The sequence below is a fragment of the Cucurbitaria berberidis genome (genome assembly GCF_010015615.1).
Source record: "Cucurbitaria berberidis CBS 394.84 unplaced genomic scaffold K460scaffold_4, whole genome shotgun sequence".
Lineage (NCBI taxonomy): Eukaryota > Fungi > Ascomycota > Dothideomycetes > Pleosporales > Cucurbitariaceae > Cucurbitaria > Cucurbitaria berberidis.
In genome coordinates, this window is record NW_024468938.1 from 4,507,632 (window position 1) to 4,532,914 (window position 25,283).

At 52.5% G+C, this 25,283-nt stretch overlaps 10 protein-coding genes across 10 annotated transcripts; 4 read left to right on the forward strand and 6 right to left on the reverse strand.

The window, feature by feature from the left end:
- Positions 1 to 801: 801 nt before the first annotated feature.
- Positions 802 to 1,298, forward strand: K460DRAFT_248107 (uncharacterized protein; the record flags this gene model as incomplete). Its single annotated transcript, XM_040927364.1, has 2 exons — positions 802 to 1,021; positions 1,072 to 1,298. Coding segments are annotated over 2 exons (447 nt in total), but the record flags the coding sequence as incomplete, so codon positions are not given.
- Positions 1,299 to 5,379: 4,081 nt separating this feature from the next.
- Positions 5,380 to 6,790, forward strand: K460DRAFT_162543 (uncharacterized protein). Its single transcript, XM_040926894.1, has one exon. It carries the CDS (start codon positions 5,652 to 5,654, stop codon positions 6,690 to 6,692), a length of 1,041 nt encoding a protein of 346 aa, XP_040786895.1. The 5' UTR covers positions 5,380 to 5,651; the 3' UTR covers positions 6,693 to 6,790.
- Positions 6,791 to 9,450: 2,660 nt separating this feature from the next.
- Positions 9,451 to 9,997, forward strand: K460DRAFT_343578 (putative 40S ribosomal protein S25; the record flags this gene model as incomplete). The annotated part of the gene is made up of 3 exons (XM_040931224.1): positions 9,451 to 9,489; positions 9,552 to 9,606; positions 9,768 to 9,997. The coding sequence occupies exons 1-3, from the start codon at positions 9,487 to 9,489 to the stop codon at positions 9,995 to 9,997; spliced, it is 288 nt and encodes a 95-aa protein (XP_040786896.1). The 5' UTR covers positions 9,451 to 9,486.
- Positions 9,998 to 10,592: 595 nt separating this feature from the next.
- On the reverse strand, positions 10,593 to 11,824 carry K460DRAFT_397448 (uncharacterized protein; the record flags this gene model as incomplete). The annotated part of the gene is made up of 3 exons (XM_040936155.1): positions 11,682 to 11,824; positions 11,228 to 11,628; positions 10,593 to 11,165 (listed from the first exon to the last, which is right to left on the reverse strand). Exons 2-3 carry the CDS (start codon positions 11,516 to 11,518, stop codon positions 10,593 to 10,595), a joined length of 864 nt encoding a protein of 287 aa, XP_040786897.1. The 5' UTR covers positions 11,519 to 11,628; positions 11,682 to 11,824.
- Positions 11,825 to 11,973: 149 nt separating this feature from the next.
- K460DRAFT_419260 (ras-related GTP-binding protein-like protein C) lies at positions 11,974 to 14,482 on the reverse strand. Its single transcript, XM_040937996.1, has 5 exons — positions 14,081 to 14,482; positions 13,289 to 13,407; positions 13,136 to 13,237; positions 12,390 to 13,085; positions 11,974 to 12,336 (listed from the first exon to the last, which is right to left on the reverse strand). The coding sequence occupies exons 1-5, from the start codon at positions 14,084 to 14,086 to the stop codon at positions 12,168 to 12,170; spliced, it is 1,092 nt and encodes a 363-aa protein (XP_040786898.1). The 5' UTR covers positions 14,087 to 14,482; the 3' UTR covers positions 11,974 to 12,167.
- A 686-nt stretch (positions 14,483 to 15,168) lies between these two features.
- Positions 15,169 to 17,436, reverse strand: K460DRAFT_317782 (uncharacterized protein). Its single transcript, XM_040930364.1, has 3 exons — positions 16,807 to 17,436; positions 16,429 to 16,736; positions 15,169 to 16,381 (listed from the first exon to the last, which is right to left on the reverse strand). Exons 1-3 carry the CDS (start codon positions 17,291 to 17,293, stop codon positions 15,515 to 15,517), a joined length of 1,662 nt encoding a protein of 553 aa, XP_040786899.1. The 5' UTR covers positions 17,294 to 17,436; the 3' UTR covers positions 15,169 to 15,514.
- A 151-nt stretch (positions 17,437 to 17,587) lies between these two features.
- Positions 17,588 to 19,167, forward strand: K460DRAFT_369204 (SWR1-complex protein 5). Its single transcript, XM_040933914.1, has one exon. It carries the CDS (start codon positions 17,595 to 17,597, stop codon positions 18,684 to 18,686), a length of 1,092 nt encoding a protein of 363 aa, XP_040786900.1. The 5' UTR covers positions 17,588 to 17,594; the 3' UTR covers positions 18,687 to 19,167.
- On the reverse strand, positions 18,808 to 19,248 carry K460DRAFT_162686 (uncharacterized protein). The gene has a single exon (XM_040926895.1). The coding sequence runs from the start codon at positions 19,148 to 19,150 to the stop codon at positions 18,929 to 18,931; it is 222 nt and encodes a 73-aa protein (XP_040786901.1). The 5' UTR covers positions 19,151 to 19,248; the 3' UTR covers positions 18,808 to 18,928.
- K460DRAFT_317788 (uncharacterized protein) lies at positions 19,198 to 23,807 on the reverse strand. Its single transcript, XM_040930365.1, has 2 exons — positions 23,288 to 23,807; positions 19,198 to 23,205 (listed from the first exon to the last, which is right to left on the reverse strand). Exons 1-2 carry the CDS (start codon positions 23,688 to 23,690, stop codon positions 19,346 to 19,348), a joined length of 4,263 nt encoding a protein of 1,420 aa, XP_040786902.1. The 5' UTR covers positions 23,691 to 23,807; the 3' UTR covers positions 19,198 to 19,345.
- Positions 23,808 to 24,036: 229 nt separating this feature from the next.
- Positions 24,037 to 25,062, reverse strand: K460DRAFT_369208 (translationally controlled tumor-associated). Its single transcript, XM_040933915.1, has 4 exons — positions 25,034 to 25,062; positions 24,786 to 24,897; positions 24,594 to 24,731; positions 24,037 to 24,544 (listed from the first exon to the last, which is right to left on the reverse strand). Exons 1-4 carry the CDS (start codon positions 25,046 to 25,048, stop codon positions 24,300 to 24,302), a joined length of 510 nt encoding a protein of 169 aa, XP_040786903.1. The 5' UTR covers positions 25,049 to 25,062; the 3' UTR covers positions 24,037 to 24,299.
- Positions 25,063 to 25,283: the final 221 nt, after the last annotated feature.

Here is a 25,283-nt window from a genome sequence, read left to right on the forward strand (position 1 = left end):
GTAGTGAATGTTATACTCCATTTCCCAATCTCACATGGGGTCCGTCTGCAGAGGGGACCCTGAGAGCTGCGAGCAAGGGTATTGGAAGCACCCAACTTGTTGTACACGATGAAATTTGAAAAGCATGACTGACATCTACTATGAAGACGAAATGCTGGCCTACTTTTCTTGTGACTAACATGTAGCCTCCTCGAGTTGTGGAAGTCAATAATGGTGTTATTCGGACAAGATTCGTGTATCACATGGTTGCGAAGCTTACAAGGGCTAATGCAGCATGGTCAAGTGTATCTAAAGCTCCTGGATTGGGTCTATTGCAAGGGAACATACTCTTCCGGGACTAGGTTCCTGTATGAAAATGATTCTCAGGCAAGAACCTAGTGTATGTTAGACAAAAAGCATTTGTATCGACAAGTCCCCTGGGCTTAGGTAACATATCGCTTTCTAATAGCTCTAATCTGGTCAAAGGGTTTGAATAAGCTACCCTAGGGATCAGTTCCTTGGCCTTATTCGAATTTACCTATAATACCTCTTATGTACCTCAAGCGCCGTCATTGTCTGGGATATGGTACACAATCTTGAGAGATTCTGGGTTATGTCAGCGCGAACATAGGCTAGTGCGATTACAGTAGAGATCGTCCAGCCCTATCGGCGCTGTGATTTTCCGCGATCGCACCCTCAATTTGCGGCTCTCGAACTACTCCTCCGCAACAACATTCACCGCAGCAAACTAGCACCCTCTACAAGCCCCCGGCACATCAGCTTCGCCCAAGTCCACGTCGAATCTCAGATTCGGTCGTCAAGATGCTGATTCCAAAGGCCGATCGTCGTCTCATCCACGAATACCTCTTTCGCGAGGGCACCATGGTCGCGCAGAAGGACTACAACCTGGCCAAACACCCTGCCATCGACACCAAGAATCTCTTCGTTGTGAAGGCTTGCCAGTCTCTCACTTCCCGCGGATATCTCAAGACGCGCTTCTCCTGGCAGTACTATTACTATACTCTCACGCCAGAGGGCACCGGTTCGTTTCCTCGTTATGCTTCTTCGTGGAGTAGCTGCTGATCATTATAGACTTCCTCCGCGAGTGGCTTCACCTTCCTGCCGAGATTGTGCCTCAGACACACATCAAGACTCAGCGTACCCACGCTGCTCCGCGCGCTCTGGGCGGCGATGACGGTGAGCGACGTGGCGGTCGCGGCGCTCCTCGTGGCGACCGTGAGTATCGACGCCGTGATGCTGGTGAGGGAAAGGATGGCGGGAATGCACCTGCCGAGTTCGCTCCTCAGTTCCGCGGCGGATTTGGTCGTGGTCGTGGTGCGGATGCTTCATCTTAAATGACATCCAGCTCCGTTGGCTCTGCATCCTTTGCCTTTAATTAGGAGGAGGCTTGCATCCCGTAGTCACTAGCTGACAGCAACACAATAAGCACGTGTCTTGCCCTGCTCTATGTCAATGTCGGTACATCCGTCATCTGACCAAGTAGCTAGCAATCGACTTTATACACATATATCCGCGAACCATGATGCTTGAGTTTCATGAAATGAGGCATTGGTTATAGTTTTTCAGCCATCAACATTGCCGTCTTTATTCTAACGGAATGTTTCGTCTGCACTGCTTGTAGTACATGCGCACAGGACTTCTGTAGAACGAGGATACGAGTTTTTCAGGGTAAAAAACGACGTTGGACCCTGGACAAGGACATACCCTCGACGGAAATTTGTCAAACAAGCTGCGATAATGATGTGCATACAGCACGGTAAGGCAAATCGCAGATAGCGTGTACTACAATACATGGTCGCCCCTGGTTGTGCACAACTTAATCTCATGTTTCATGTTTCAGATTTAGATCTAGTGCTAAAATTACCACCGACACTCTCTTAGATTAGATTGGGGAACCGCCATCATCATCAGCATCATCAAGTACGTAGGTAGGACATGTTGCATTGGGTCTACATGGACGACATGACGCATGGACGTTTGGCCGATCTGTGACACGCGATCTGAAACGATGCCATCTCCGCGGAGGGAGCACACTGTGGGGATGCGGTAGGTACCACGGCGGCTGACCTGTCTGTTCAAATTTGGTGCTTTCAACGTCGGGTTGGGTTTAGATTGTTTGTGGAAATGACGTTGGTGTGGAACAGGGTGAGATTGAGATGGACGGAGCGAAGGAAGGCACTGTTTGGTAGTGGTTGGGGAAGCTTGATAGTACTCGGTCCTATTTGTTGAATGAGCATTCAGTCCATGTGAGTTATCTTGGTGCAGAGTGCTTCCTCTGGGGCGGTGTGCTGGTTAAGCTTGGTACGGAGCTAGTTGGTAGACTACATGGTCTCCAGTTTTCCAGCGGGACTCTCCAGGCCTTTTCCACGGCACCGACGCAGTTGGGTTACACGTTGTTCGAGATGGGCATCGAATGGCTTCTCTCCACGTCCCAAACGGTACTGGTGGACAGTCTCAAGCCACCCAGATATTCTCCGCAAGCGCCACACAAGGTCTGTGAAACGTAACGTCTCCATGTTGGGCGTAATAGGATTTGTTAACGGCTGCCTGGATGATCCTGGTCGCATTCTTAATTTTCCGTTGGATGTGGAGAAGCTGCTAGAGGCGCTGAGAGGCGTGAAACACCTAGGGTGGTTGATTCAGATTGCAGCTCGACTGTGCAGTCGCCGTGGCAGGTATTGCCGGAAGAGCGTCTCGGGTAGACGGTCCCAGATCCGTGGTGTTGCTTTCGAGATGCCGCAGGTGGCGGCTGTACGGAGATGATCGATCACGACAATTACATTAGTCCATGTGCACTTGAGTTGGCTGACTTGATGTGAATGAAGCCGATGCTGTCTTTACAGTGGTAAGCTCTGCCTGCGCAACGTTGAACAGAGCAGCCACGAAAGCTTCATTGTACGGGCGTAGCCGTTTCCAGACTGGGATTGGACCAAAGAGTGCCCAAGTGAGTTTGGGAGTGACTTGAGGGGGTTACAAAGTGCCCGGTACTGTCCCAAACAAGCCGTAAAAGGTAGCCATTGTTTCGACCAGAGCTCTATATCAGCCAAGTGTTGTAGAATTGGTCTTGCGACATGTCTCCAAGTAGACAGCAGTCAAACTGCGGAGGGGCAGGTGTAGAGCGGGTAGAAGCGGTCTGAAGCAAACAGGTGGTGAAGCCGCCGATCTCTAGTAGAAGGACCTCGCTCGTGTTTGAACGAATGGTTCGAGTGTCGTCACCTGAACATGACGAATGAGTGTCGAGCAAGTGGAGTGGTTGGTTCCGTGCAGTGTCCCGCCCGCTTGGACATGCGAAAACTCGATGGCGGTCGTGTTTGATGCTAGACAGCTAGCGGGAGCCTAGAGAAGATATACGGCAGACGCTGCCCAGTGCCTAGAAGAGGATGCAGCAGGGCAGACTTGTGAGCAAAGGTGTTGCAGTTGGGACAAGGGAGCTAGGAGCCGTGAGGGCTGGCGGTGAATGTCGGTTCGTCCGAAAGTGGCAGGAGATTTTCTCACGGGCTCTGGAACGGCAGGCGCACTGTAGGCGTTGATTGTCGCGTCATCCCGGCCGTCTTCTGTGCCAAAGTGGGGCACCGAGGGCCATGACAACAAACCGTCTTGGGGGGGAGGGAGAGATACGACTACTACGACGAGATCAATCAAGCCGTCAATCAGTCGACTGGTCTCTTTGCGCAATCAAAAGGAAATTGATGCTTTGCATAGCCAGAGACACATCAAACACGGGTCGTCTCGCTGCGGCTGGCATGCTCTCGCTTCCCCACGCCTTGGCAGCCATTGCAATCCCCCGCCAGGCCTCTGCTGCCTACCCGTTAATTATTTATTCTTATTATTTTTCCATCCATGGCGCGCTGCGGACCCTGTGCTGGCTGTGCATGCACCTGCTGCGAGCGACGCACATGCGCAACGGCAGACCCGTGGGCCGCGATGAGGTTATCCCATGGCCAAATGAGCAGGCAAAGCAACAACAGACGGGAGAGAGCGGGGTACAGACGTGTCGGTGAGTGAGTGAGGGAGTGAGTGAGGCCATCGGCGTCGTCCTTATCGCATGCACCACCACCATGTATGTATCCCTGTCCAACACCACCACCTCCTCCTACAGTTTCCGTCGCTGCATGCTGCTTGATGCTGCTGCTGCTGCTGCTGCTGCACCTCTTCTCCACCGCTCTTCACCATCTGCTGCAAACTCTCAGCCGCGCTCTGCGGTTGGCCGCTTTCATCTGCCCCCCCCCAGAGGCAAAACTCGTCATGTTTACCGGGTCGCGTCGTATCTGCTCGGACCCAGACGCGTCCAACAAAGCAATCCATTCGCGCATATCATATCCCACACACAAAATAGCGGCGGCATAAATTTGCAGGGCCCCTGGAATGCGGCTACACATGCGTTTGCGTCGCCTCGAAATCCTCGTTGCTCGGAAGCCGCTTGGCCTCCGGAATGAGCGACAAGACCAGCAAGCGGCCATGTCATGACCACCATCCATGGAGGAGCCCGGCCCTCTGTCGTGCCCCCCGTTGCCATGCCTGCCTCGACTTGTGATTCCGCAGGGCAACGCTTTCAGGGTCGCAATGCTGCATCGACCATCAGCAAAGCAACCAAGCAGCTAGCTGGGTAGTCAAGTCGGACGTGGAATAGTTGGCTGCGTGCGGCGATATTGGAGCTGCACCTCCCCTATACCAACCGTGCCCAAGCTTCCTATAGGCCCGCACAATTAACTAAGTGACTGGGGTATACTGAGTGAAGCTGGCAAAGAATGCCGTGCATGTCTACCACCAGGAAGAAAATTACAATAGCCCAATTGCCCTGATTGCGAGTGATGTGCCACCACCCTCTTCTTGGGGCGGCCGAGTGAATAGAAAATAAACCACGCGCCAACATAAGCTGGCCGTGAGTACAGCCCCAAGGGCTTCGAGAAGGCAATCGTCGCAGCATTCGCTCCATCCGGGGCGTCGGACGACGACGTCTTCAGTGAGAGCGTGCACTACGTACGTTACTTATTAGACAGGCAACGTGCTCTTCGCCTGGCGTGAGTGAGTTGACTGAGTCTCTCCCAGCACGGACCCATGCTAAGGCTAGCCGACCCCTTACGACAACCTCACAACCAACTCTTCACCGCGAACGCCGCCTACCCTCCGTCTATTATTTTCTTTCTGCTTGCTTGTTGAATCCTTCGTCCTTGTCAGCACCAGCACGTCGATTCTCCGAAACTGTCCAATGCACGCTTGACCGTCTGCTCGGGAGGCTTGGTACACGCTGCCATCTCCGTCGCTCCACGACAGCCTTCCCAGCGCTCCGACGACGTCGTTGCATTCTACTCACTGTTTTAATAGCTACTCGCTTTTTTCTCTCTTCCTTTTCATACCAGGTACATCTCTCCCAACAGCCCCTCGCAAACACACCGCCCCCAGCAAAAGCCCTGCCCTCCCCACTCCGCGCGCCCTCCTGGCTCCCAGTCCGGCTCCAAAAGGGCCAATAGCTCCCATCACAAACTGCCTCATCCGCAATCATCACCTCTTCTCGTCTCGCGCACCCCAAGGCACATTGCTAATACCGCTGCTTCCTGCAGACTTTTTTTTAACTTGCCTGTCTCGTTCGTTGCCCCTGCCGACGACGTGTACAAGCTGCCCTCGATCGAGCCGTACCGTAACGGGCCCCGATGGCTCAGGTACTCGCACCAATTGTTCAGACGTCTGGTTCCATTACGATGTCATATCCCTCTTCCGATGCCTACCAAAACCCGACGACGACACAACAGCCGCGAGCCTCGCAGACGTCGCGAAATCAAACGTACAACAACACCTCTGGCGGTACAGGATACAGAGGCACTTCTGCGCCGATAGCGCCGTATGCTTTTAGCAGCACACCGCAGCTGCGCTTAGAGAACAGATCCGTCTCTGCCCCGAATCCCCAGGCGCTGCAACAACCCCCTAGCCAAGCCAACCAGGCTCGACTCGGCCACCCGTCCCACCCCTCTTCGTCATCCGACTCTACGGTATCGACGTCCGGATCATCCAATCGCTCGCTACCCGTGGCGCCGCTGGCATCCAAAGACGATAGCGATCTCAGAAAACCAGTCGACAGCATGGCATCATCCATTACGCTATCCACTGCGATTCCCGACCTCTCGCTCTCGCTCTCTCTGGGCGATGCCCCCGTTAAACCATCACCGGGGCGATACCGACGTGGTGCTGGGAGAACAGACTCGTCCACCAGCATCCCCACTGGTGCCTCTACCCCAACCCAGCGCTCTCCGTTGGTGGGTACCTCCACCTTCGGTTCGTCTCAACCGAGTCAAGACGTGGCCTTGGGTAGCTCTGAAATATCACCTCCTGCTAGACCTGGGCACAACAGAGCGAATAGTGCAGATGACACCCAACTCCTGGGATCAGGTGGAACGGACGCCGCCAAGCGATACAGGAGACGCAGTTTCAATGGACTCGAAGAAAAGACCGTCCCCACGAACGTGGCCTCGTTGCAGGTGGGCGCCAATGCAGCTCAAAGCGCAGCATTGAGCACCCCGAAAACTGCTACAAAGCCTGTTTCTCGACCCACAAGCCGGCCAGCATCAAGTCACAGCCACGAAAGGCAAGGTAGCGCAGGTAGTGTTTCTTCGAATGCTTCTGCAAGATCACAGGTATGTTGTACTACCAAGATACGTGTTATCACAGAGCTAATCTCTACTCCAGGCCCGACCTGATGTGACCACTCAACGTAGCTACGCCTCGGTGGCTGCAGGGACGACTTCGAAGACACCCGAACCTGGCAGGCGGCATGCTCCGTCCCCTCTGTCGTACCCCGTCTCTCCATCTGAGCCTCCAAGTCCCGCGAAACCATCGGTACCTGCTAGCGCGGCAGTCAAGCAGCTTACTGCTGTCAATGACCGAGAAAAGGGCATGAAGTCGCGGCTGCGGCGGGCATTCTCTTTTGGCAGTGCTGCCGAGCTTCGACGTGCTTCTGCAGAGAATAGTCTTTCTGCGGAACGTGCCAAGTTGAGGAAGGACCGATATCAAAACGACGACGACGCTGAGCAGGCTGCCATAATCGCCAAGCAAGAGGCGGCGGGCATCGGTGCTGGCATATACTCTGGTCAAGGTGGTATTGGTTCTACCGACAACTTGTCCATCCAATCGGCTGCGTCGTCTGCGTCGATCATGCTTCGAAAGATGGGCCATGGAATGAAAAAGGGCAGCAAATCTATCAAAGGACTGTTCAGGCCAAAGTCAGTCATTGGGGTTCCGGCCGCCGACGGGCCCATTACCAGGCCTAGTGTTGGTCAAGTCTCTCTTGTCACTGTGGAGGCAGAGAGGCAAAAGGTCAACGTCAATGCAGACCCTCATAGCCAGACTGGAGGCGGCACTGGCTATCCGAGATTAGAGCGCAATTCGATCGATGCAGGGCGAACTGCAGAGCTGGTCAACCCGTCCATCTCGACAAATGAATCGATATCGCGGAAGAGCATTGTCGGGAATGATCGCGACCGCGCTGAAATCCTGTCCTCGATGAAGAAGGGCATTTTGAAGCGTAAGTCTCCTGCAGTCTCTGCACGATCGATGACTAAAAACCATGTAGGTACAGGGACCGGTTCCGACTCTGGGTCGCCCGTTCTCAAGCCAGTAGATGCGGGCCCCACGTTCAACATGCAGAGTTCCAACTCTCCTTCTCTGAAGACTGAGGCAGCGCAAGCCCGAAACGATGACTACTTCACAAAACCACCCAGGATACCCAACGGTAGCACAAGGAGCCTTCCAACCACACCCCAGGGCGGGCTGAGAAACATCTCCTTCAGCCCACGCATCCAATTCCACGATGCCTGGTCGCCCCAGGAGTACGATCGCAGAGGAGACATTGCAACGTGTAATAGGCTTACACCGATGCTTGCACAGCAGATCAAGGAAGAGCTCAACTCCTTCAAAATGGTATGTCACACAGGAACACGCTTGCAGGTACTTCAACTAATCAGCATGACAGGAGATGGAAGTTCACGAGCTCTCAAAACCACACACCCATTTCTTCTAATGATTATGCATCCATCATTTGGACATGGCGTCTTGGCGAATACCTTTCAACGTTGCACTTGCGGATTGGAACCACCAGCATTTACGAGTTGTAGCTCAGTTCCATGTTCTGGTTACCACGGACTTGTTTCTTCTATCTTAGCGAGCATTTGCAATCAGGTAGAGAAGACTTCTTTGCTTGCGTTTGTGGGCACAGCACGCAAAGTAGCTGTGCCCACATGGGTAAAAGTAACAGACGGAGGACAATCTCTAGCCGAAGCTGACCTTTTTCCTTGCCTTCATTGTCTCTACCTGTGGTCTTTTTTTTGTGTCGACGTCTATGTGATGGGCGTATTTCTTACTCTCTCAAAGGGCCACTGTGGCTTCGTGTCTCTCTCTCTCAATCTCTTGTCTCATTCTAGTCATAAATCTGCTCTGCGTCTTGTAATCCGTAGAGAAACAGTCGAGGACGCACTTGGCTGGCGTAAGGGTCCTTTGTGGTTGTGGCATGTGCTGCCTAGCTGTGTAATTGGAAAAACAACGTTCGGTGTCTCTGCTCATGACACCCAACTCGCAAACTTGCATGCCCGTGATGATGATGATAGGTTGTAGCTATCGGAAACCCTTGCCCAAAGCAGACCATGCTATCTGGTCCGCGACGCACCAAAATATCGCTAGTGTGGCGAATTACTAAACATATCCTACACTACCCACCTACCCACCTACCCACCCTTTCCCAAGCTTTGCACGCTCGCCCTGCGAGGGTCTCCAGGAGCGCATTGATGCCCAGACCTCCGCACGTCCATAAAAGGGGCCTCTAACCGCCCCTACCTCGCAAACAAAAATATCTTACGGGGTTGCGCAAAACCCAGCAACGTCTCCATTAAACCTCCCATGATCTTCCTGCCAATGCTACCCTGATGTCCGTTGTGCAGTAGTCTATAACGATTTCCTGCACTTGGCGAAGCACACCTTCCCACTTTAGCAATGTCACTATCGCGTGTCAGGAATAGCCACCAACATCGGTCGATTAGGCGCTAAAGCTCCGATTTATCGAATTGATGGTTTCGAGTAGGATCTCCGCTACTTGGGCGGCCGCATGATCATGTCGTTCGTGTTGGATAGGCGTATGATATGCAACGCCGGTGCCAAGAGATAGATGGTGTGCATGTACCGTGTTGTAGATGGGATGTGGTAGATCCGAGAGCCGACGTCGGTGTAGGTGCAGGCGCTGCACGTGCGTGGTGGTTTCACAGCTTTGCGGAGGCTTTCGATGCGCTCACGTGGGATAGATTGTAGCTCTTTGTGATTGATATGATGCATGGAAGTTTGACCTCCACCTTGAGAGTGAACCGCTGGATCACGTGATGGTCACGCCTCGCTTACGAATCGGGTTTGGTGCGCCAAGGCCGCCCGGCCGCCCACTCGCACCTGCGCTGAATTTGACGTTTCGAAGCGGCAAGTACACCTCTTCAGCACAACACCACATCCGACAAAATGGTACGTCTGTCCGCGAGATGAAGATGCTACAGTGAGGGGAGAGGACGCTGACATTTTCACAGGCACCTGCAGCAACTGGAGGCAAGAAGCAGAAGAAGAAGTGGTCCAAGGGCAAGGGTACGTGATACCGCACCGCAGCACATCCAACACCTCCATACACTCAAAGACACACCGGTGGTCCTTTTCGAAGACTGGTTCCACCGATTCCCCTTTCACCGCGCTACTCTGCGAGCACTCGAGAAGCCCATGAGCGAGAATCGCCACTAACATCTATATAGTGAAGGACAAGGCCCAACACGCCGTAGTCCTCGACAAGGCTGTCAACGACAAGCTCCAGAAGGATGTCCAGTCTTACCGCCTCATCACCGTTGCCACGCTCGTCGATCGTCTAAAGATTAACGGCTCGGTTGCACGGAAAGCGCTTGCTGATCTCGAGGCGAACGGCCAGATCAAGAAGGTGGTTGGACACTCCAAGTTGAGCATCTACAGTATGTTATCCCGCTACTGAATCAAGTGTGGGCAATGACTAACAAACTCCAGCACGGGCGATTGGCGAAACCGAGTAAACTTTTCTTCCTCTCTCGCCAACGGACAAGCCAATGTGGATGAACGACACGGGGCGCTTCTTTCAGCTTTTCAACGACATTCCTCTTTCCCATTACCAATCGGCGTCTTCATGAAATGAATGGGTCATACACGTTGGGATGCATGCTTCATTGCGGACATGATATTGAGAGGAACGGAGCTCGGGTATAGCACCTGGGATGCTCGGGAGGTGTCGGTTATGTACTGAATGAAAAGATTCCCGAAATGCACCTGCTGAGCTCACATGTGGCGTGTAATGGAGTGCGATGTGATGAGACGATTTCACGCTTCGACTGATAGTCTCTGCTTATGCGTAGCTGTGAAGTGAACCAAACTAGGAGCCATTCACCTTCAGGTCTTGACACTGTATCGTGAGGTCTTTAACCGGAGCTCTACTTTGTCTGAGAGCATAGCCAGATCGTAGCGAAACATGACATGTGCATCAAAGCACACAGAAACCGATCAGCCATTCTCTGGATTGACTACTCGCTTTTACATAAATACTGCCTCCGACAGCTCTAATCGTACTTGCGAACCGGCCTACCCTTCTCGGCCTCCTCACACAACGCCCTCTTGGGCAGACTATCCAACCACCCGTCCGCCCTCTTGACCTCTCCCACCCTACGATACGGCTTCCCCTTGTCCCCCCGAAACAACTTATGCCAGCCCTCCAGCCCCTCTCTAACCTGCTTGCGCGCATGCCTCAGCTCCTGCGCATGCCGATTCTTCAACTCGCCTTTCGTAAGCTTTCTCCTAGTCTTTGCCTTTTCCAGCTCTACGGCCCTTTCTTCAGCGCTCAGTCCGACTTTCGCCTCGGGATCGACGGGTAGGAACATGGCTTCTACGCCGCGCAGGTCCGGCACCGAGTCTTCTGCGAAACACCCTGTCAGGAAGGCGCGCGCCGCGTCGTGGCCTGCGAAGAAGTGGTAGCTCCCGCCTGGCCCGTAGGTCGTCGGGCTGGAAGATACGTCGTAGATTGTGCCGTTGAGGGCGAGGTAGATTGGTTTAGAGGGGTCGGTGCCGTCGTACTGTGCCAGTTCGGCGTCGGTGAGGTGGACTTCTCGTTGCTGCGACACACGACCGATTGTCAGCTATATATATTCTCCGCCGCCGAACGCTGGGCTTCGTGGAAATAGAATTGATGGGGGCTTACAAGAAGCGTTTTCCACTCCCGCGCTCGTGTCCACCACGCGTTGTAGCCCCATGTCATGCTCTCTCCGCTCGTGCTGAGATAGCTCAGCCCGCTGCTGAGCAGCAGCACTCCGCCTATTATGCGCAGCACATCTAGAATAGACAGGCCCTTTGATGTTGCGGCCGCTTGCTGCTGTACCGCGGCCTTTAGCTCGGCCTTCTCTTGTGCTGCTGGGTCGGTTGGAGGCGCTGCGGCGGGAGGAGGTGTGGAGGGCTCCGTTGCGGGACGGCGGTACCGCGCTGATGAGGACATTGTGTGTGCGTGTGGTGTGTTTCGAATGTGTTTTTAATAGCAGTTGGCGGACGTGGTATGCGGTTTATTGTTTATTCCGAAGTAGGGCCAGAGTGGTCGACTGCTCAACTCTGTAAGACAATGTTAGACCATGGATCTACCAAAAGTACATGACTACTCGAACCTTTAAATCTACATGCGCTCGCGTGCTGGAGTAGAGGCGAGATCTTGACGTGAATGATCGCGACTCAAGCCGAGGCAAAGAACATAGTGTCCTTTTTACTTTAGCTGCGGGGACGCGTCGGCGTCAACTACTATAGTGCGAATCAAGGTAGAATAGATTGCTTCGACTCTCGGCGGAAGTAACACGCTTCCTGGTTCCGATGATTGGACCAGGACTAGCGGCTGATGTCATTGGCTTCTATCCATTCTAGATGTCGACTATAGATTAGCGAAAAAGGGTGAAAGTAGAAAGTGCTGTGTATGCAATTTTTTATAACTGTATGCCTTGGTTGTATATATGTATTCAAGCATCGCTTATTGTACACAGTCATGAACGGCTGTAAAGTCCCATCCAGCCATTCGGAGAGCATGGGACGAATCATCACCATCTCTAAACTCTAAAAATACCTGCAAACGTGCCCTGTTCGCCATTCCAAGCGCGTCAAGATCAATCATCCTCGCCTTCGTGGGTAGTACGTATCTCCACTTGCGCCTCCCTGTCACTCTTGGGAAAGACCTGCTTGAGCCCTGCTTGGAAGACGCCCACGTTGTAGTCGATGATTGCCTTTTTCTCTGCAGGGTTGTCCTGGCCCATGATGCACACCAATGCGAGATATCTATCGAACCGTTAGTAACCCGAGTTGAGCTTCCCAACAAAGCTAACACTCACTTGTTGATCTCGCGAAGATATAAATATCTGCTGTTCTTCTTCTCCATAGTAATCAAGCTCTCCGCGTCATTGTTGCCCGTCTCGCTATAGTCCGGCAGTTCGTCTGGCCGATCCCATCCGTAGATTTCGCTGACGTCGATAATCACATCGATGTAGTCGGAGCAAATCTCGTAGCTGCCAATATCGGTAGGACTTGTATCCGTGGCAATATAGATCTTGCTCATGATGTCGAACAAGTACGCCTTTTCGATATTGCATGCGCCACAAAGATTATTGAGCAAGGCTTCAAGTGTCGGGAGTTGCGGGATGAGCTTCTGGATGACTTTGCTGAAGGCTTCGAAGATGGAGTGGTCGTAGATGCTCGTTTGGTAGAAGGAGATTGGCGCTTGCTCGTATCCATGGTCGCTCAGCTCGTCTTGCACGCGCTGGATGATGTCCCGGAAGGTGTCTCCTCTGAAGTCATCTGATAAACCATCCACTTTGTGTACAAAGACTTCGATGTTGATATTGGGGTATGATTTCTGCAAGTTGAGTATGGTCATGTTTAACCGAGAAATGGCATCGAGATACTCATCTTGCGCGTCAATGACCCAGATGAGAGCTCCGATTTCTTCGAAGATGTTGTCCGTGTCGAAAGCCGGATCGAAGTAGTCCAGATGGCCGGGCAAATCCCAAACTTGAAAATCCATAAAGGAGCTGGTGACACGGATTAGATGGTAACTGTAGCCTCGTGCCGCTTTACATACTGCATCGACTCTTTCTTGATCCTATACGTGGTTTCCAAGTATAGCGTCTCGCTTGGCGGCAGCTTGTGAAAGACTACACTCGATATCGACGACTTCCCACTCCTGTCATTGCACGGTCAGCCAAGGCCCTCTCGTCCTCTCACCGTGACATACCTCCTCTGGCCCATAAGCAGAAGCCGTGGCTTGCCATCTCCGGCCTTGCTATTCGGTACGCGACCGGTGTGATATTGCGGGGGAAAGTCGAGGGGCGGTTGTTCGGCATTTGGTAAGTCCTGCAGGAATCGGTCCATGGTTAACTGAGCACTTGGTTTCAAAAGTGACGAGCTTGCTGATGTCTGAGCCTCCTCTCCACCTGCTCCGAGGCCCATTTCGTGAGAGGCATCTATTGCTCCTGATTGGCGTCGGGCAAGAACGCGGCTTTCCATGACAATGCGTAGTGGTACAGGGTATAGTGCTGAAAGCAAGACAAGCAAAAGAACGAGAAAGTTGAGTAGTTGGGTATTGAATCGCTAACGTAAAAAAAAGGGCCGAGTGAAACTAAAAGGTAAAGGCCGTCTCTCTCTTCTTCACCTCACCGACATTACGCGGTGAAGCGTAGTGGTCTCGATTTGAATCTGGCCACGCTGTGCAATGACGTGTTTGACAGAGGCAGAGATCAGGAAGCCGTGAGATAGGCTGGACATGCAACGAGAGCTGGAGTGCAAGGCGACGGGACAATCAGAGGCAGCCGCGAGGTTCTACAAGAGTAGTACGCGACCAGGCAGTCGACACCGGGCGGAAGGTACGACAGAAGCTCAAGCCATGGCCACTTCAGTTATGCAGGTATGGGCTGTCATAGGGCTGAGGAAGGGGTCGCCTGCGTGGCCTGCGAACCCTGGCGATCCAAGTGGAGTGAGGAAAAGAAAGCAGGAAAAAATAAATAAAAGTAAAAAAATAAAAGCTCACCTCCATTGTAGCAAGGTAGGTAATCTTTGCGTTGCGCGCACGGTGGTGAGCTGTGATATGGCTTTAGGCCGACCGACCTAGCACACACCCACCCTTGCCCCGATCAAAACCCAACCCAAACTCGAACGGATAAAGGAACCGGAGCGGGTTTTTTTCTTTTTCTTCTCGAACGGGGAGCGTGCACCTTTCTGATGACAGTCCAATTCCTCGTCGCGGGTCCGGGAAGGAAGTATAAAGCACAGCTAGGCCACGGGGGGCACAGAGCCAAAGAGAAGAGCAGGGTTTCGTGTCTCAATGGATGCGCTGCTACTGGCTAGTCACAAGACGGCGCGAGTCGTGGTGGGATCGAGGGTTTGTCAGTGCGATAGATTGGTGGCACGTTATGGGCCATCCAGAAGCCAGGAGTTGGCGGAGAGAAAGGTCACCGCCGGCTGCATCGCCGTCGGTCGTCGCGTGCATTGGCTGCATCTCGCTTAACAAGACTGATCTTCAGGCACGTACGCTGGCTGGCTGTCTGTTTGGTGGCGAACTTCTGGACCGCTCGACATCAGTGTCCAACTGTCTAATACCAACGCCTCTGCCATCTTTGCGTCAAAAAGCTCTTGCTTCGCACTTGTTCGCGTGGGGGTGTGGGAACCGTGGCTTCGTCAGACAGACAGAACTGTCTTCGGCCCAACCTCCATGGCAGCCCAAGCTTCAACGTTGTGCAGCACAAAGCTCTCCATGGCAAACTACTACTCGAGCCACGCGGAGGTTGTCACCGCTGTCACAGCTTCATGACTCGAGGCTTACCGCATTGCTGCATACCCGACTGTTCCTCCCCTACGCCTATTCTCCGAAGCCATGGAGCCGAGCAAGGCCCCTCCTAGCTGCCTTGCACTCGCTGGATGATGGCGGCATACCGCTCCTTTCTGGTGTCCAGTCAGTCAGTAATGATATTGCCATTCTCCGACTTCGCAGCATGACTTTTCGGTCCTTATAGGAGGCTGACAGCGACACCGCATGGGCACCTAGCTTCATTATTGCGCCTAGCTACCCGAGTGTCCCGGAAGCAACATTACGTAGGGTACATGGTGTCACAATCGCTTCCAAAGCGTCGTACGCAGGTTGCATAGAGTCTGTATATCAAGCTTGGCTATCGGACAAACGCTCTCGTTACCGAAGAATCCCTCACTCCCCTCGGCTCCAGACCCCAGGGTATCAATCTCCCAAGCGGATAAAGTAGATAAAGCAGACTACAAGTACCAAACAACCGGTCGTTGCGAGAATATCCTACATGTCACGCGACCCGAATATGAAATGGCAACCCTTCAGACAAATCCGTACCGCATAGTAAAAAAAAAGTATCGCGCATGACGTTCCACATCCATTTCCCCCTCCCGTCCGGCCAAACCCCGTACAGCCATCGGGTTTCTAATTTCCATACAGTCTTAATCACTCTAGCGGGCCGCTCACCTCCGCACCGAGAGCACCAGCAGCCAGCTGACCCAGTCCGCCAGCAAACGCGAGGAACAATGCGAGTGCGGTCGATTCCCCAGCATGCGCAATATCTCCAACCACAGTAGCTCCATCAGCTTCTGTGTTTGCGACAGCAAGTTTCGTCTTCTCACTAGGTTGATAAGTCGAGTCTCCATCCGACTCATACTCGGCGCTGCGAGTTCTTCTGCCAGAAGGGATCGACTCGGCGTCAGAGTCAAGATCGACAGTCCGCGGCTTCGTCCTCGTGCTGCGCCGGGTGGACCCGCCCGAGGCTGCTGGTGCTGTGGAAGTGCCGTTGACAGGTGCGGTCTTCTTGGAAGGACGTCCGCGCTTCTTCGGGGTGACTGGGTCGGCTTCAACGGGTTCGGGAAAGTGCTCCTGCACTCTGGCTAATTCATCTTCGAAAGCCACGTGCTTCTCGTGCTTCGGAGCCAGGAACGACAGAATACTGTTCTCCAAAATCGCGTCCACATCCAGGTCGCGGGTGAAGGTCCACGCCAGAAGACTAATGATGGTAAAGAGGACATCGAGGCTGGTGACGCTAATAGCTGGGTGCTTGCTGATATGCTTCAGCTTTTGGGCAGTAATACTAATGCCCGAAAGTAGCCTGTTGGGCTTCGACGCATTGCTTTTGCTGATGGAATTGGTGAAGACTTCCCATACATGGGAGTGATCGCGAGGCGTATTCACGTATATATTGGAGATGAAGATTCTCCAGTAGAGTAAGAAAGAACCTATTGACAGAGCGTAAAACACTTTCGCGTAAGATCGATGGGCGGCTGCTTTCGATGTATGTTGACGGCCTAGGCTAACGGGTACAATCTTTTGCTCGTTAGAAAAGGCAACCAAGAACTAGAGAGTCTGCATACCTTTGGAGCGAATGCAAAGAAAAGGGGCATTATAAGATAACCCAACCGCATCACACGAACATCGCCAAATTCTGCGACTAGCTCAGGAAGCAGATTGAGCGAGAGAACTGATATAATGATTCCCAAGTCGTAAACTATGGGCAAGGGAGTAAACAGGGTGTCGTGTAAAGGCTTGCCATCTCTTTGCTGTGAGATGGGCGTGTAGAGAATGGTAACAAAGAACAAGCTCAATGCGTATCCAAGGCTTCCTAGAGAGCTCAGAAGTACGAAAGAAGCAACTGTCACGGTGGAAAGGTTGCGTCTATGTCCTATGAAAACGATGCGTTAGTAAGTGCGCCACTGGAGATTATAATGGTGAGCACTGCAACTCGGACTTGCCTTCCACGCCCATGAAGATGGAGCTCGCTAGTAGTCCAACGAAATACTGGCTGGTGTACAAGAACCCTTCAGGTTTCATGATCGCAACCGCATCCGACTCGCGCAACAGATCGATGTCGGTGATCCAGTCCCCCAGGTGCCAGCGCCCATCATCGCCAGTGCCGTACCAGCCGTTCCACAGGCTGCCTGCCGTCCAATGATTGCCATGTTCAGCCCAACGTACGTACGATACGGCGCGCCACAGAATGGCAAAGGTCGTGACAGAAGCTAGCGAGAGGAAGGCGAGGATGGAGAAAGTGATGGCATAGCGACGGCGCGCTGGGTCCTGCGACCGCGTTCTTGTCGATGGAGGTAACGATTTGGCGGCGCGTCGGGCCGTGAGCAGCACGTGTGCAGTGAGGCCGCTCACGAGTAGTATCTGGCCGCCGAAGAGGGCGATGGGGAGCGAGTTGCTGCGCGTAGCAGCGTCGGTGTCGACTGGCGCCATGGTGTATCGATCGTGGATTAAATGCGAAACTCAGCAGTAGACATGGACGCGCATGGTGCGACAGCGACGAGAGTGGTAGAGAGATAAAGTAAAGATGCGTGCTCTGTCTTGTTTTGATTCTTCGACGCGCCTGCCCTGTCTTTGGTCTTCTTACACCCCTCCCACGTCATGAACGCTATCTGCAGCTCACATCCCTGTCCACGCTAACCTGCTCTCGGGTTTAGCTGCTGATCTAGCGTGTCCCATGGCTTCCGCGATCGTGAACCGTCCAACATTCAACCGCCTCGACGTGCATGCCATAATGGCGCCCATGGATTACGACGACGATCTAGAGGATGGAAACGAGAAGTACCATGAGTCATCGGACGACGATTTCAATCCAGAGACAGCACCCGTCCAAGAAGTCTCGAGTTCCGAAGACGAAGACGATGCGACCGCAAAACCAGCACAGCGCAAGGGCAAGCGGAAGGCACCTGCAGATGAGGATCTCGACTCTGGGGACGAGGTCACAATACAAGCTGCGCGGAAGAAGAGAGCAAAGAAGAACAAGAAGGGAACCAAGGACACTGCCGATGAGGATGTGATTCTGTCGGACGACGATGAGGGCGGCGAGGGCGGACTGATCAAGACCCGAGCGCAAAGAAGAGTCGAGAAGAAGGAGCGTAAACCACTAGCAAGGACCGATGGCGCCACTGTCGACGTGGACGCGCTATGGGCCCAGATGACGGCCGTGCCATTGCAACCCTTACAACCCCTCATACCTCAAGAAGAAGCGCATGTATCCAAGCCCGAAGCTACAATCACCAACGTCCCACCACCAATCGAAGAAGAAGAACAAGTCACAGTCAAGAAAGTCTACACGTTTGCTGGACAGGACACGACCGAGGAAAAGCAAATACCACGCTCACATCTCGACAAGTACATCTCGGATGGCTGGAAAACACCCGATGCTCCTCCTGCTACAGCACACCCCATCGAAGAGAACGCAATAGACACCGAGCAACCAGCTCAATCCAAAATCCGCCGTCCACTTCGCCGCCCTACACGCTTCGATCCCAACCCCACAGGCTACGTCCGTGCCCTCGCCCCAGAACACCAACTCTCGTGGCCGCGAAAGGGCATCTCGACACTACGCCAAGCGCAAGAGAATGTGCCCGAATTCGAAGTACCCAAGGTCAGGGTCGAGAAAGCGCAGAAGCTGAACGTGGTGGACAAGTCACGCATGGACTGGTCTGGGTTTGTGGACAAGGAAGGCATCGCGGAGGAACTGGACACACATGGCAAGACCAAGGAAGCCTATCTGGGCAGAATGGAGTTCTTGGCTGGTGTGGAGGCAAAGCGAGAGGAAGAGAGGCTGCGAATGAAGACTGCTGCTGCAACCGCGACGACTTGAGAAGGTGGTTTTGGATGCTTGAGATGCGTACATAGTTAATGATACCCCCTTAGATGTTTCTATAGAGATTGTCACAGCTCAGGTCACGACATATGCATATAAAAACACTGTTACTGAGCATGAGCATATGTATTTTAGGATGTGAACACAAGTCTCCTCAAAGCGACACAAGCTAAGGGCAGGCATTGAAGGGTATACGCGAGCCAAAGGAGCGTGAGAAGATGATGTCAGATGCCAAAAAGCTACACAAACATTCGGAGACTGTAGGAAATAAACAATATGGAAGGAAAGAATATCCCGTTTCCGCCTCGATCTACAACCAACCAGCTCTCCCTATACTCTTCCGACTCGAATATAGAAATGGAGTCCATGTATGTGGTGGTAATCTCCTCTGAGTTGCTAGTGTTCATGGCGCGTGAAAAAGAGACCGAGAAATAAAAGAATGAGACAATGAAAGACGACATGTCGACTCCCCCACAAAGACGGATTTGAAGTGCGCCATTTGACGAAAAGAAACGGCGTATCCTCTGTATGCCCTCCAAGAAAAGGTGGGTTCAAATCAACCGGGAGAATAGATGGCTTCGACTGTTCGGTCGGCATCAAGGCCAACACCATCGGATGAAATGGCTCCAGATTTCCACTGCCCGGACATGGGCAGGTCACTCAGTAATTTTCTCCACGGCGCTCGTAAATTCGTCCTCGCTCTCTTCCGCCTCTTCCTCTTCCGCATACTCTATTGGCGCCTTGATACGCTTAGGCCGCATGATCCCGTGTATAGGAGCAACGATGCATCTACTGTTTGGAAAGCTCCTGCTCTTCATGCCGACAAGTTCTCTACCCGCCATCTTAAAGACAAAGTTCGCTTTTTCGGGCCAGGGGTATCTTGCATACAGCGTTGATGCTCGTATGTCCTCCCATACGAAGGAGTTCAGACCGCTATATGGCTCAAGCCAAGGTTTGACTTCCGGATCATCGATATGAGTTGGCTGAAGGGCGCGGAACTCTCGGTAGCACTCAACTGCCACGACATCGCTTTGCTCAGGCGTCGTAGCCTTCTTAAACCCAGAGGCCCAACGGTCGCGTAATCTTGTGATGTTGTCTTTAAGAAGCCCTAACTCTTCATTGATGACCCTGTGTTGTTTTGCCTCGAGATACTTGTACGGATGTATTAGTGTCTCGTCGGCTGTAGACGCTTTCGAGAGCAATTCCTTCACTCGCCCAATCGTTTCAACGTTGTGTACTCTAACGACCCCAAAGTACAGGTAGTCTAGCACTCGGTCCGGCTTGTACGGATACTCGGCCTCTCTAACTTTATCCACGTCACCTAGTTCCTTGAAGTGTGAGCAATCCTTCATCGCAGCCTTGTAAGCTGGCGTTTTAGGCGGCTCGCTGATCGATAGGGTGTGTTCGGTGTAGTGTTTGAAATTGCTCAACGTAAACGTGTAGCCCTGCTTAGGCGCATCAACAAGAAGATCGTGTAGGCCACACAATTTGTCAAGTGTCCATGAGAACACTTTGCTCTCTCTATATGCCTGTTTTTCCAAGTACACAGTGACACGACCAAGGAGTGAAGGGTTTGACCGGAACTCAAACGCTTTTCGTAAGAATGTGTCGAATTCCTTCAAATCAGTCGGGTCCATGATGTCTTTCACTTTCTGCTTGTGGGTTTTGATCCCGTATTGTTCACAGTCTAACTTTTGCACGGGCGCAGGTGCGTTTCTGAACGGACCCACAAGCCTAGGTTCCCAACATAGCCAGAATATATCGCCGTCATAATCGCCTCCCTGTAATTTGCCGGCAAGAGGATATTCACCTCTTGAAGGAAACACCACTACGTCTATAAGATGGTTCAGCTCTGGACAGACCAACGCACGCACTTTCTGGATATCGGATCTCCGGCAGGCCGGCTGGCGAGCAACGAGAACATCCGTATTTCTTAGATTTAGATACGTATCTTCTGTCAACTCGTCAACGAAGCTAGAGGAGAACTGTAAGTGAATCTCTCCAGGCTTGAGGACACCTAGAGGGTCTGCGACACCGAAGAGATAGGTTGACTTTCCTAGAGGAGTGCGTAACGACGATTCTTGCAAAATCTGCTGTGTTGTTATGAAACGTTCAAGGTTTCTTGCCAAGTACGAGGATTTCATGGGAGTGAAACCGGACTCGAGGAGAAGCCTTAGCTTCTCTTCTAATGCCACTGGCAAACCCGCTTGCCACGAGATTTCGCTACCGTTACTCGACTTTGAACCATTCCTGTATAGCCAGTCGTAAGTTCTAGCAGGGTTTGTAAGGACGTCGAGTAGCTGAGTCCTATCAGCGTTGAGACACTCGACGGTAAAATCTGCAATGACCTGTTGCGGAACGCCTCTGTCGATCATAATAGGAATGAAAGAAATGTGGAGCTCGGACGGAGTTGGGGTAGAGCTGTAATTGGAGACTTCAAAAGTGAGCCGTAGAGGATCATATGTCTCGTCAGAAAGATCTTCGTTGTGCGGCTCGAACTTCAGTTGGCTGTCACTGATTTGTATCCAGATGGCAGTGTCCCTAGGCTCTCGTGAGGATGATTCTCCGCTGATCATCCATAGGCCTTTGGCCCCTGCAATACGCCCTTGGAACACACTTGGTAGGGGCAGTCGTCCTTCTAGTCCTGTGGCTTCTTTATATTGTCGCCAAATCTCTCTTGCAGCACCAACTGACATCATGGAGCAGCCATCGTTCATAATTTGATCATCTGGTATGGTTTCCCAGGATAGTGCTGGATCGTTGAACTGTATATCTTCTCGTTCTCCATTCGCCAGCGTATCAGGGATCCGTTGGATCTGTGAAGGCTTAAAGCCAAATGTTGAAACTGTTCGCGAAAGCCCAAGCTCAATACGAGCGTACGCTTTACAGAATGTTTGATTTTTATTCAACGCAAATGGCAGAAACCAATTGAGCATCTCTCCAATAGAGTACGGTATGTCAACGCCCCAACCTTCCGTGGCGAAGAGAATAACTCTTTTGTCGTGAGTGGTTGCTCTACGGCTTGATTTGCCCCTTTTTAGAGGCTCGACGTGACATACCCTCCATATGCGACCAAGGAAGCAGTGGTCGCTCACCAACCATTCGTTCCAACGCAACTCGACCTGTTTCATTTCGGCTGCATTGAAGCGGTCTATCTTCAGATAGTCAAAGACAGGAGCATTGAGATAAAGGAAGCGGTCGGAACCGAACTTCCTCTGAAACCGACATGACTTATCGGCATGGATTGGTGATAGCTGAAGACTAAACACTTGCCCAGAACTTTTCGGATTGAAGGAGATTCGGCCTTTGAAAGTGTAGCCATCGAGCTGACGCTTTGCAGCTTGCCAGATTCGACTGTGACCCTGGGTACTCTGGAGAGCAACTTTAGGGTTCGAGTGATTTCGAATTGAGGTACAAAATGCATCCGCAGTAGAATGGACTGAAGCAACGTTTATATCCTGCATAAGCTGGGGCAACGATACCGAAGTTTCAGCAGCAATGCGCTGGCAAATGAAGAGGACAAAGTATGGGATTCCACTGAAGTCTGTCGGGACCTCGTCGACAAACAAATTTTGCTCAGGTATACAGCGTATGTAGTGTGATTCTTTCCGAGGAGATTCTGCTGGAGTAATGGGTCGCGGGGATTCCTTGAGTGGTGAAACGTCCATGGACATGCCTTCCATCTGACGTTTCTTCGAGAGTCCACTTTTGGCAGGTGAGGTATGTCCTCGGCCATCTTCTGTTACATTGAACCCCTTGGGATCCTGATTTTTTGCATTCAGGGCAGACACAGGCCTTGTCTCTCCTTCCACCTTGTACAACATGTCGCGAAGACCATCCTCATCCACAGAACCGAACGTAGTTCTACTTTCGCGGCTCAAATTTTGTGAAAAGATGCGGTCAAGTCGTTTATGATTTTCCTTTTCGAAAACCTCCCTTCCCGAATTGGTAGTCGCATTGGCAATATTCTCGTCGTTTAAAGAACTACCAGTGATCAAACTCGTTCTTGTTACCTTTGAATCCCGTATGTCGGCGGTACCATCATATGATGTGAAGGATGTGTTGGCAGTGTTGGTTGTCCCTTGCGATGAAGATACCGAATCATTGAAAGACGTATTGACTGAAGACAAGCCGGAGGCTGCAGTTTGCAAAGAACGAGCCATATCAAGAGATGGCCTCTTGAACAGAGGTGGAGTTGGGATCGGCCCGGACTTGGGCGATTGGAGTGCCTGCTTTCCTTGTGAGGTTTTTGTCCACTTTGGGGATTGACTAGAACTGTTGGAGCTATCTGAGGGTCGCTTCCTGGTGGTGGATCGCAAAGAGACGAATGAACTTGCCTGCATGCGGCTCTGGGCTGATCTGGACGATGGAGAGGGCGATTGAGGTGTTACGAACTCGTCGTCTGTGTCCACATCCGTAGGTGACCCGGGGTCCACAGCGGTCGTATACGAGTCCGGCACATCGTGTTTAGATTCGCGAGATAAGCTGCCTGACTGAGGAGCCTGGCCTGCTGCTGCTTCTTCGTTAGTTTGCAGATCGTGTATGTCGCTCAGCTCAGCTGAGCTTTCATGTGTTAAAGATCTCAGGCGCGTACTCACCGATCAGTGATGACTTGAGGGTTTTAGGTGGATCGTTCTTTGGCGTGCTAGTCCTCGAAATCGTGTTTTTATCGCCCTTCTTACTGGAAAGTACGCCAGAGAGTAGTTCCAATCTCTTCTCATGTGGCCAAAACGGAGCAAGTTCCTTGAAGGTCGCAAGGGCTTGATTGAGTGCCACGCGAGCAGAGTAGAAGAGGTGCTGAACCTGACCATAAATCTTGTCGGCTTGATCATTGGTACTGCGTCTCAAGGGCGACCAATCTGCACCGCGAACCTTTAGGCCTATTCGCCATTCGGCTTCGAGGGAGCGAATCAGCTCGTCGATTGCTGCTCCTGGACGAAGGTGGTGAGGTGTCTTCGGTAGCGAGGCGGTCCCGCCGCCTCTGGAACTACCGTCCGACATGGGTGGGGCACAACTTGTCCTGCGCGCTTAGGTTGTCAATGTAATAATCTGTTATGGCACAAAAGAGTGTGAGTAGTTGAATGGCAATTAAGAAGAAGTAGGAAAGAGAAGGCGTGAAACCGAAAGGCTGAGGATTGTGCCTGAGGCTGCAGGTGCTGCAGTTGCTAACCGCCGAATACGGTGGTGGGTCTGTGCCCAGAAGGACGCGCTGTCGCGCTTCGCGCAATCACGTTTCTCGTTCACTTCATCGCACAAGCTCTGTTGGGATGGATCAATGTCCTATAAGAACTACGGGTTAGCATGATGAAGGTGTCTGTCTCTTTAGCTCTCGATGTAATGGCAACAATCACTTGACGACAGCGCAATGAATGTCACGACCATCCGTCAACTAATGGTCAGAAGGAAGCAGCATGAACGACACCCAGAGTAGCAAGACAAGGCAGCACGACATGGGAAAGGACACTGGGGTGCCAGGTATGGCTCAAGAGAGTCGTCTAGATTCGTGTCGCTTTTCGCACAATGGCGGATATCCGAGCATGCAATAGGTATTCGTAAATTCAATGAACCAATCCAACCCCACTTCATCCCCAGATGCGCATAATCCCAAGCTTAGACCTTCATCTCCTCGAGACCGTGCTTCCAGACGGTAACGTAGGGAGTGGTGCCATCCTCGCGGTAGTTGAGGAGGACAATCATGCCGTCGGGGTTCATGGACTCGCCCGTGTAAAACTCGTAGTCCTTGAAGTTGGCGATGATCTTCTTGGCGAAGCCTGAAGCCTTGGTCTGGAAGTCGTTGATGGTAGCATCGTCGGCACCCTTGGCCTTGAGGCCTTCCTTGACCGCCTTCATGTAGCCTACTCCAGGTCAGTATACAGCCGTGAGACATGCTTGCATGGTTCTCACCCTTGAGATATGTGAGATAGCCCTTCTTGTCGAAGCCGGTCTCGTTCAGGCGGAAGGAGTAGACGACGTCAATCTTGGTTTCGGCCGTGTCCTCGACACCCTCTTCGGCCTCCTCAGCAGAGGCGTTGCCGCCAGTGTCTGTATTGTGTTAGACTCTCGTATCTACGGCAAGGGCTGCGCTGGGGGCCGTACTGAAGGTCTCGCCTCCAACATTGATCTTGGTGCAGTCGGCCTCGTAAACGACACCGTCGATCTCCTTGAGGTTGTACGAGTCGGAGATGATCTCGTCACCGGTGAGGATGTCCTATGGAGGGCAGTATTAGCATTTTGTGGCCAGTATTGAGGGGTGGGTTGGCTTCAAGCCCTGTCTGTAGAGCACTATGCGCCCGATGGAGAAGGTGGGGTAGTGGTGCAGGCCAGGGCAGGCAGCAGGAACGCACCTTGAAGATAATCATGGTGGATAGACGAGTGGCTGTGTGAGAGAGACGGCGTGGAGGGTGGCCGGGCAAGAGGTCGGATTATTGTACGCTGGGCGGGAGGGGAGCGCTGGCTACTCGAGGTTGAGAGGAAGAAATTGGTGGGGTCGAAAATTGGGAGGGAGAAGGCGCTAAGCCGCAAGCAGTCGCTAGTGCCTCTTGCACGGGACTTCGGGAGGGAGGCAAATCAGTGGCCCTGGGATCCGGTGGCGGC

Coding starts and splice junctions, on each gene's coding strand:
- K460DRAFT_369208 (XM_040933915.1), bottom strand. Junction 24,732..24,785: donor TGTTGGAGGCGAGACCTTCA/GTACGGCCCCCA, acceptor AACACAATACAG/ACACTGGCGGCAACGCCTCT. Junction 24,545..24,593: donor CTATCTCACATATCTCAAGG/GTGAGAACCATG, acceptor GACCTGGAGTAG/GCTACATGAAGGCGGTCAAG.
- K460DRAFT_162686 (XM_040926895.1), bottom strand. CDS start 19,150: ATGTCGTCTTTCATTGTCTCATTCTTTTATTTCTCGGTCTCTTTTTCA.
- K460DRAFT_369204 (XM_040933914.1), top strand. CDS start 17,595: ATGGCGCCCATGGATTACGACGACGATCTAGAGGATGGAAACGAGAAG.
- K460DRAFT_419260 (XM_040937996.1), bottom strand. Junction 13,238..13,288: donor CTGCTTATGGGCCAGAGGAG/GTATGTCACGGT, acceptor GTGCAATGACAG/GAGTGGGAAGTCGTCGATAT. Junction 13,086..13,135: donor ATCAAGAAAGAGTCGATGCA/GTATGTAAAGCG, acceptor CCGTGTCACCAG/CTCCTTTATGGATTTTCAAG.
- K460DRAFT_162543 (XM_040926894.1), top strand. CDS start 5,652: ATGGCTCAGGTACTCGCACCAATTGTTCAGACGTCTGGTTCCATTACG.
- K460DRAFT_317788 (XM_040930365.1), bottom strand. CDS start 23,690: ATGTCGGACGGTAGTTCCAGAGGCGGCGGGACCGCCTCGCTACCGAAG. Junction 23,206..23,287: donor CCTCAAGTCATCACTGATCG/GTGAGTACGCGC, acceptor CTAACGAAGAAG/CAGCAGCAGGCCAGGCTCCT.
- K460DRAFT_317782 (XM_040930364.1), bottom strand. CDS start 17,293: ATGGCGCCAGTCGACACCGACGCTGCTACGCGCAGCAACTCGCTCCCC. Junction 16,737..16,806: donor CATCTTCATGGGCGTGGAAG/GCAAGTCCGAGT, acceptor TCGTTTTCATAG/GACATAGACGCAACCTTTCC. Junction 16,382..16,428: donor TCTTTGCATTCGCTCCAAAG/GTATGCAGACTC, acceptor AACGAGCAAAAG/ATTGTACCCGTTAGCCTAGG.